At 40.2% G+C, this 9,065-nt stretch overlaps 1 protein-coding gene across 4 annotated transcripts in view; it reads left to right on the top strand.

The window, feature by feature from the left end:
* Positions 1-631: 631 nt before the first annotated feature.
* The window catches only part of phf20l1 (PHD finger protein 20 like 1), a 58,985-nt gene continuing 50,551 nt past the window's right edge, over positions 632-9,065 (top strand). For 2 of the 4 annotated variants that reach the window (XM_008108178.3, XM_008108176.3), the window contains exons 1-2: positions 637-802; positions 8,769-8,881. In XM_008108178.3, coding sequence (XP_008106385.2) covers positions 8,799-8,881 — 83 coding nt within the window. In that variant the 5' untranslated portion in view covers positions 637-802; positions 8,769-8,798. Of the gene's footprint in view, positions 803-8,768; positions 8,882-9,065 lie in introns of all 4 variants that reach the window. The other 2 variants (XM_008108179.3, XM_008108177.3) reach the window with 2 other exon arrangements.

The raw sequence follows: 9,065 nt of genomic DNA, 5'->3' as shown, positions 1-9,065 counted from the left end.
TAAATTCGTAAATACAGTAATTACAACATAGCATTACTGCGTATTGAACTACTTTTTCTGACAAATGTGTTGTATAACATGATGTTTTGGTGCTTAATTTGTAAAATCATAATCAATTTGATTTTTAATAGGTTTTTCCTTAATCCCTCCTTATTATCCAACATATTTGCTTATCCAACGTTCTGCTGGCCCGTTCATGTTGGATAAGTGAGCCTCTACTGTAATACATTACCAATATATTATACTATTAGTATTACCGTATATAATATATTGTACCATATCATAAGTTGTAGTATATACAATATGCAATATATTATACTTAGAAGGTTTAAATTTAAATAAAAGCAGGTTAAAAGCAATGTCCTAATTCCATTGGGCATGAACAAGAGGAGACAGATTGTCATTATTTTAGAAACTTATGTTCATTCTCCCTTTATACATTAAGTTATTTTGCACGTATGATTGGGAGCCGGAAGTGTGAGTACACCACCGCTTTTGTAGTCTCTATAGCTCCCTGGTGCATCTTCCCGTCTGCGCATGCCTGGTTTCCGACGCCTTCTGTGCTCTCTCCGCCCATCATCGACGTTTCCTTGATCACGTGACAACAGAGTGGCCAATCAGCCGAAGCCGGAAGATGGCGGCGCGTCGCGGGGAGATGACGGCAGGTGTGGGCGCCGGGGCGCTCGAGGCGGGGCCAGCGGGAGACGGCGATGGGGCTCGCTGAGGAGGAGGACGCGGGGCGGAGGCGGCGGTGCCGCTGCTGTTGACGAGGCGGGGGAGCGAGCGAGTGAGCGGGGCCCGGGTAAGGAAAGGCCGGGGTCTTGGGGGGTCGCCTGGGAAACAACTAGGCCGCTTTCTCTCCGTGCTCCAACAGGGTCTGGGCCTACCTCCTCGGGCAAGGCCCGCCCGCCGCGCTCTGGGCCTGCAGGGAATTGTGGAGCCAGGTCGAGGCCCAAATACTTATGATGACACAAACCACATTCAAGGGCTTTCTTTCAGACACTTTTTAGGAGTTGTTTGTTTGAAGCCAGCTGTATTAAATGGTCAGTGTAGATGGGACCTGCCAGGGCAGTTAAAGGGCATCAAGCGGTATTCTTTCTAGAATGTAGATCGGGCAGGGGCCAACTTAAGCGGCTGAGGAGGAAAAGGAAGGGGCCTGAGGCTGTTAGGAATGGTGAGAGTTGAAAGCTAAAACCCCTGGAGGGCCCAAGTTGACCCCTGCCTGATCTAGATGCGTCTTAAGTTCACCTCTTGACACCTAAACACTAGTTAAAAGACTTTCAAAGCTAAAAGTCAGTCAATGTTAGGAAGATCTTCCTGACTGAGCCTAGTACTGTTCAACATCTTTATTAATGACTTGGATGAAAGTTTAGGTGACGTGGTGCCAAACTGAATCAATTTGACAATATTGAAGCACTCTTAAAAGGTAAAGGTTTTCCCCTGAGGTTAAGTCCAGTCGTGACCGACTCTGGGGGTTGGTGCTCATCTCCATTTCTAAGCCGAAGAGCTGGCGTTGTCCATAGACACCTCCAAGGTCATGTGGCTGGCATGACTGCATGGAGCGCCGTTACCTTCCCGGTGGAGCGGTACCTATTGAACTACTCATATTTGCATGTTTTCGAACTCCTAGGTTGGCAGGAGCTGGGGCTAACAGTGGGCGCTCATTCCGCTCCTTTTGGTCTGCAATTTCAGCAGTTCAGCTCTTTAACACACTGTGCTACCAGGGGCCCCCTGAAGCACTCTAGGCCATAATAATAATAATGCTTTATTTATAGCTAACCCTATCTCCCCGAAGACACTCAGGGCAGTTTCCAAAAATAAGGAAACAGCAAACATTCAATGCCAAAAATAGACAAAACAACAAATCAAATCAAGGCAGTGGATAAAACAATCTTAATGTGAATGTTTAAAACTTGTAAAACTAACCCAGTGGTTCTCAATCTGTGGGTCCTCATGTGTTTCAGCCTACAACTCCCAGAAATCCCAGCCAGTTTACCAGCTGTTAAGATTTCAGGGAGTTGAAGGCCAAAACATCTGGGGACCCACAGGGTGAGAACAGACCGAAAAATAACCCAAAATTAAACTTACATAAACGTAATATAACACATCACACACATTTGCCACATCATAAGCTCTTACATATTCAACTAAAAAGACATTAAGGAAATAAGATGGTTTACAACAGTGGTTCTCAACCTGTGGGTCCCCAGATGTTTTGGTGTCAACTCCCAGAAATCCTAACAGCTGGTAAACTGGCTGGGATTTCTGGTAGTTATAGGCCTAAACACCTGGGGACCCACAAGTTGAAAACCACTGGTTTACAGCATCCAACAGGTCGAGGTAGGTGTCCAATATCTAGGCAAGGATATATATAGAGATGTACTAGTCCTTCTCCTCTCCGTAAATTATGGAGTGCCCGTGTTGGTTTGCATACAGAGATGCGGTTTTTCTTAACAAGCAAAAGGCTTCATGGAGCCTCCACTAAGCACTACTTCACAATCACGATAGTTGCCACATTTACAAACGTTTTGCTTTAAAATAATAACAAATATTTTTGTAAAAAAATAAAATAAATAATAATTACAGTAATTCAACTTTATTTATATTCCGTTCTGTCTCCCCGCAGGGAATCAGGGTGGATTCCAACAACAAAAAGGCCAAAATTCAATGCCTGAAACAACAATACATACAAATACAATAATAAACCTACCAGAACCCAAAATTAACCAACGTATACCACAATAAACCCAGATATACTGAAATAAACCCACATATATGACCAAATTATAATATACATTTGAAAAATTAAATTAAACTGAAATTATATCAACATAAAAACATGAACCTCAATTCACAGAAACCACCAAGGTTCATTTGCAATAATGTTGAAATTAATTATATTGCCAGTAATGTCAACAAGGCCAACCGGGCCAACAGAGCCAGGGTATGAAAACAATTTACAGTCGGAGGTTTCTTAGCTGCATATAGTCATCTAATCTTCCTCCTCTCCATATGCTGGCAAGCAAAGGTTGGTTTTTAATTGATAAAATAATTTAAAAAACTCAGGGCAGTTCACAACAAATATCGGCAGATATTTAATGCCATAAAAACTAGACCAAGACAAAATAATCCATCCCATCTTAAACCAACAAAACAAACCACATCTACATCAAAAGTAACCACAGATTAACAAGAATGACATAATAATATAACAAATATAAGATTCCGCAGCTTATATTGGGAAGAAACAGCCGGAATCTAAACAAAACAAGGTAAAAATACTGGAATTTTTGCGGCCGGCAGCCAGAGTGACCAGACATTTCTGCTCCATGGTGACTATGCATGATATTCTATGCCTCCTCGTCTTGATATGTTTGGGAGAAAAAATAGTTTTTAATTGTTTTTTTAAAAGGGAGTAAGGAGGGGGGCGTTTTTATCTTATTGGGGAGGGAGTTCCAGAGTTGGAGGTGATCATTGAGAAGGCCCCCTCTCGTTCCCATCAGCTGTGTTTGAGATGGGGGTGGGAGGGTGGGATCAAGAGCAGGGGCTCCTCTGTGGATTGTAGTGCCCAGCAGGTTTGTAAGTGGAGATGCGGTTTGCCAAATAGTCTGGGCCTAAACATGGGGCTTTAAAGCTAATAACCAGCACCTTGTATTTAGCCCGGAAGCGGACAGGCAGCCAGTGGAGCTACCACAACATGGGAGCAATTCTCTCCCTGTATGGGGCCCCACTTAGTAACTTGGCTGCCGATCTCTGGACCAGTTGAAGCTTCCAAACTATCTTCAAAGGCAGCCCCATGTAGAGAGCATTTCAGTCATATAAAGCCACTTCATATGAAACTTGATGTGCATTTTTTCTAATAACCTGACTGCATGGATATTCCTAGTTTTACTGGAAAAAAAAACACTTCATGTGATCATCAAGCAGTCTTCGTTTTGTGTGTAGAACAGTGGTTCCTCAACCTGGGATCCCCAGATGTTTTTGGCCTACAACTCCCAGAAATCCCAGCCAGTTTATCTTCCGTTATGCAGGACTGTTAAAAATAATAGTGAAGAGGAATCTGAAGAGGTCTAGTTTTCCTTCATTAAGCAGTCCTTTGGAAATGTAGATTTTTTAAGGCCTACTTTATCTCCTATGCTTACAAGAATGAAAACTGGAGAAATCTCTTACAACTTTAAGGGTCATGTAAAATAGAATTTTAGCAGGTGTTCACTGTTACAATGTTTTGGGCTAGTAACAACTTCTGAAATTCCATTTTGTACACAAACCTTAAACATAAAGGAACCATCTCCAACTTTCACTCCAGCAGTCCTTCTCACAAGGAAGGTGAATGTTGCCTCAATCTTTAAGAATGCCCTGCCTATCTCAGTGATTGCATCTCCCCCTATGAACCGGTGCAGGCTTTGAGATCAGCCGGGGAGGCTTTTCTCTCGCTCCCATCATCGTCCCAAGTACGTTTGGTGGGGACGAGGTAACGGGCCTTCTCGGTGGTGGCCTCCCATCTCTGGAATGCTCTCCCTAAAGAGATCAGACAGGCCCCCACCTTACCCACTTTTCGTAAAGCACTAAAAACCTGGTGGTTTAGCCAGGTTTTTCATCAAGATAAGTTTTCACGTGAATCAGATTGTGGTATACTGCTCATCACCTGCCCCTAAGATGGGTATATAGGTTCTCATCTACCCTTAAAATGGATTAAGGCCAGCCTCACCCTGACTAATGTTTTCCACCCCTTGATTGAAGGCTGTCACTGCGATTGTTTTTTTTAACTGAAATTGCTGTGTTTTATCTATGATGTATTTTTGTTATATTTTATTATATGTTGTTTTGTATTTGTATTTGTACTTTTTGGAAACCGCCTTGAGTCCCTTCGGGGAAATAGAGCAGTATATAAATAAAGTTTTTATTATTATTATTATTATTATTATTATTATTATTATTATTATTATTATTTATTAAGAGGACCCAACAATTACCATACAATCAGCCTGAAATCAATACAAAGAAAACTTCTGAAGCAGATAATTAAGGAGGCAGTCTGCAATCACTTAGAAAAGAATGCTATGATCACTAAAATCAAAATGGATTGCAAAATAAGTAATGCCAGACTAATCTGATCTCTTTTTTTGGTAAAATTGCAAGCTTGGTAGATGCAGGGAGTGCTGGGAATATAGCATATCTTGATTTCAGTTAGGCCTTGTTTTCTGATACCCTGGAGACTGGGACTCAATGGAGCAATGGGTTCAAATGACAGGAAAGGAGATTCCACCTGAACATTAGGAAAAACTTCCTGACGGTAAGAAGAGCTGTTCAACAGTGGAACTCTCTGCCTCGGAGTGTGGCGGAAGTTCCTTTCTTGGAGGCTTTTCATCTTTCATAGCCATCTGTTGGGGGGTGCCATTATTGTGCTTTTCCTGCATGGCAGGGGGGTTGAACTGGATGGCCCATGCAGTCCCTTTCAATTCTAAGATTCTATTATTCTACTATCTGATTACAGTAAACTTAGGGGAATACTGCGTGAATTCAGAAATACTGAAAGAGAAGGGAGTTCTTAGCAGGTAGAAGCTTCTAAAAAATAAGATATTGGATGCACAATTTCTAGCCGTTCCAATGTGGAGAAGAAATGGAAGATCTAAAGAACCGCATCAATGGAAGGCATGCTTATCAAATTTCCAGATGACACCAAATTTGTAAGGGATAGCTGATACTCCAGAGGAAAGGGATCAGAATCTAAAATGGCCATAACAGATTAGAGAGCTGCACCAAAACTAACAACATGAATTCCAACAGGGAGAAATGTATGGCACTACACTTAGTCAATAAATATGAAATGTAGAGATATAAAATGGGTGACATCTGGTTTGAAAGCAGTACATGTGAAAGAGATTTAGGAGTATTAGTTAGACCACAGATTGAATATGAGGCAGTAGTGTGATGTGACAGCTAAAAAAGCAAATGTGATTCTGGGCTTTCATCAATAAATAATAATATAATCATATAATAAAACTTTATATTCCACCACCATCTCCTAGAGGGATTCGAGGCAGCTCACATAACACTTAATAGGAATATAGTGTGTAGATCAAGGGAAGCGCCACTCTATTCTGCTTTGGTCAAACTCGCATGGAATACTTTGTCCATTTCTGGGCATCAGAATTTAAGGAGGATATTGACAAGCTGGAACACCTCTAGAGAGGCGACCAACATGATCAAAGGTCAGGGATCCACGAATCTCTGCAAGGAGTGGCTCTGAAAGCTGGTTATGTTTTGCTTAGAGAAAAGGCTGAGAGGGAGCTTGATAACCATGTTTAAATATTTGAAAAGATGTCATCTTGAAGGTGAAGCAAGCTTGTTATCTGCTGCTCCTGCATGGGGCATTGGATTTAAGCTGCAGAAAAAGAGATTCTACCTAAACATTAGGAAGAACAATTAGTTAATTTAGTGTCTTTACTCTATTTTGTATTTTTTACACATTTTTTATTTTGTGGAGCCTCTAGTGGCTCAGTGTGTTAAAGCACTGAACTTGCGGACCGAAAGGTTGCAGGTTCGAATTGGGAGCTGAGTGAGCGCCCAGTGTTAGCCCCAGCTTCTGCCAACCTAGCAGTTTGAAAACATGCAAATGTGAGTAGATCAATAGGCACCGCTCCGGTGGGAAGGTAATGGAGCTTCATTCAGTCATATGACCTTGGAGGTGTCTACGGATAACGCTGACTCTTCAGCTTAGAAATGGAGATTAGCACCAGCCTTCAGAGTCGGACATGGCTGGATATTAAATCAGGGGAAAACCTTTATTATTCTGTTTGGTAAATGGGGGGGAAGTATACTTTGTGAATGACATCTCCAAATATCATTTGGTGACTGCTAACTGTATTTTTAATTTCAAGTGATTTGGGTGTAAAGGGGTAGTGGCAAATGTACATACTGAATTTTTTAGAATTGTACAGATGCAGGGGACCTCATGCGTAATCTAGCCATAATATACAATTGAAGCACTCTTAGAAGATGATCATCCAACCTCTGTATTAAGACACATAAATTAGGAGGGACCGTCATTCATTCTAAAGCACTCTTATTTCACTCTCACCAGCTGTTCCACTTAAGAAACATCTACCATCTAAGTGTCTTCCTGATGTTTATTTATTTACAGCACTTTTACCCCACCTTTCTCACCCGAGAGGACTCAAGGCGGCTTACAATAAATAGGCAAAAATTCAATGCCTGCAAACAATACACTAAACAACAGTTCATATAAAAACAACGTAACATTACAGAATAAAAACACATTATACAAAATTTAAAACATATCCAAGTTAAAATCCATTTGTCCAAAATCCTCATATGGTAATCTTAGTCCAGACCATTTATATGGTAACTCTTTTCTTGCAAGTTGAACCCATTGGTGTGTCTTCTTGTCTTGAGCAGCATAAACAAGCTTGCTCTATTTTCTGCATACACTTTTTAGATATTTATGTAAATATCTATTTATTTATTTTACAGGATTTATATTCTGCCTTTCTCTCCCCAAAGGGGATTCAGGGCAGATCACAATGCACATATAGATGGCAAACATTCATTCATATGGGTATCATATCACCTCGCTGTAATCTTTTTTCTGTGATAAGCATAAGTCAGCTCTCGAAAGCATCTCTGACTGGCCTTGGTTTCTGTAACTTTTATATGTATTTCTTTTTATCTTGATGTAGACTGGGGATTTCAAATTAGGGTTCTGAGATGTATTTGCCGTTTGTTAATCTAGTTATAGCCAGGCCAAGTCTAATGAACATTTGTGTCCAGATTAAAGTGGGGTTCTTGCCCTTTATGATTTCAGGTGAAGATGATCCCACATCTTCACCTGAAATCCCAGTCTGTAACTCTTAGACCTGCTCCTAGTCAGTGCAAATAGTACTGAATTAAATGAATTCATGATCTAGTGCACTCTAAAGTAGATAGACATTTCATATTTTTTTTAATCTGACAAAATATGTACTGCCTGAAACTATAAGAACAGTTTCTATTAGTAACATGTTTCTTATGTATATTATGGTGTATATGTTACAGAAATATAGGAAAACTACATCTTATCATATGTCTACATTGAGTGTCCTGAAAGCAGTCATGCTTTGTTTTGTGTTTCATTTTTGTTTTGATACTTGAAAAATTGCTTTAATGTATAGTTCATTGTGTTGCTTCTCTTTATGTAGATTCATATCTACATTAATAATTTGCTTTCAAACATACTTAGATTAACTGAAGATGGCACGATTACTTTACTGAAAATTGTTAGTGGTTGGGACTTCATAAGTGAGGCATGTCTTTAGTTAAGGCTTCAAACCCTACACTGCAAACCTGAATGCAATTGCCATTGAAATCCTCCCCGGAGGAAGGGAGAAGGAGGGAAAGACGCGTGTTTTTCCCTCCTTCGTGCCGCATGCGCCTTCCTCGGCAGAGGAGGAGGAAGCAAAATAAGACATCCCCTGAAAATAAGACCTAGTGTGCCTTTTTGGGAAAAAATAATATAAGGCACTGTCTTATTTTTGGGGTAGAGTAATTGGGAAGAAGAAATTTCTAGCATTTGTTAATGAATTATTGAATTCAATGCGACTTCTGTAGAACTGTGCATAGTATTTTATTCATAGGACTTCATAATCTCTTTGTAGGTCTAAAATCTTTTTGATGTTATGGTTTAGTAGTTGATATACTATTTTTTGTTGTCCTAAAAATGAAATCAAGATTATTTCAATGGTAGTAACACATTTTCTTTCTGTCCCTAGCTGAGAAGATAAAGGAGAGACACTTTCAAAATGAGCAGAAAGCCTCCTAATCGTCCTGGGATCACATTTGAGATTGGTGCTCGCTTGGAAGCACTGGATTATCTGCAAAAATGGTATGGAAGATGATGTGTATGATTGGTTTACGTAAAAAATGATTTTGTGCAATCTATGACACCCCTAACAAACACACACACATACCTTTATTTTCACTGTTTATTCATAATGCAGCTTGAGGCAAGGTCATCTTTTTAAAAGACACATTAAGGTAATAGAAGGATTTGACCAGAACATAAATGT

This window comes from Anolis carolinensis, chromosome 4 (assembly GCF_035594765.1).
Source record: "Anolis carolinensis isolate JA03-04 chromosome 4, rAnoCar3.1.pri, whole genome shotgun sequence".
NCBI lineage: Eukaryota > Metazoa > Chordata > Lepidosauria > Squamata > Dactyloidae > Anolis > Anolis carolinensis.
This window is presented reverse-complemented; position numbering and strand designations above follow the sequence as displayed.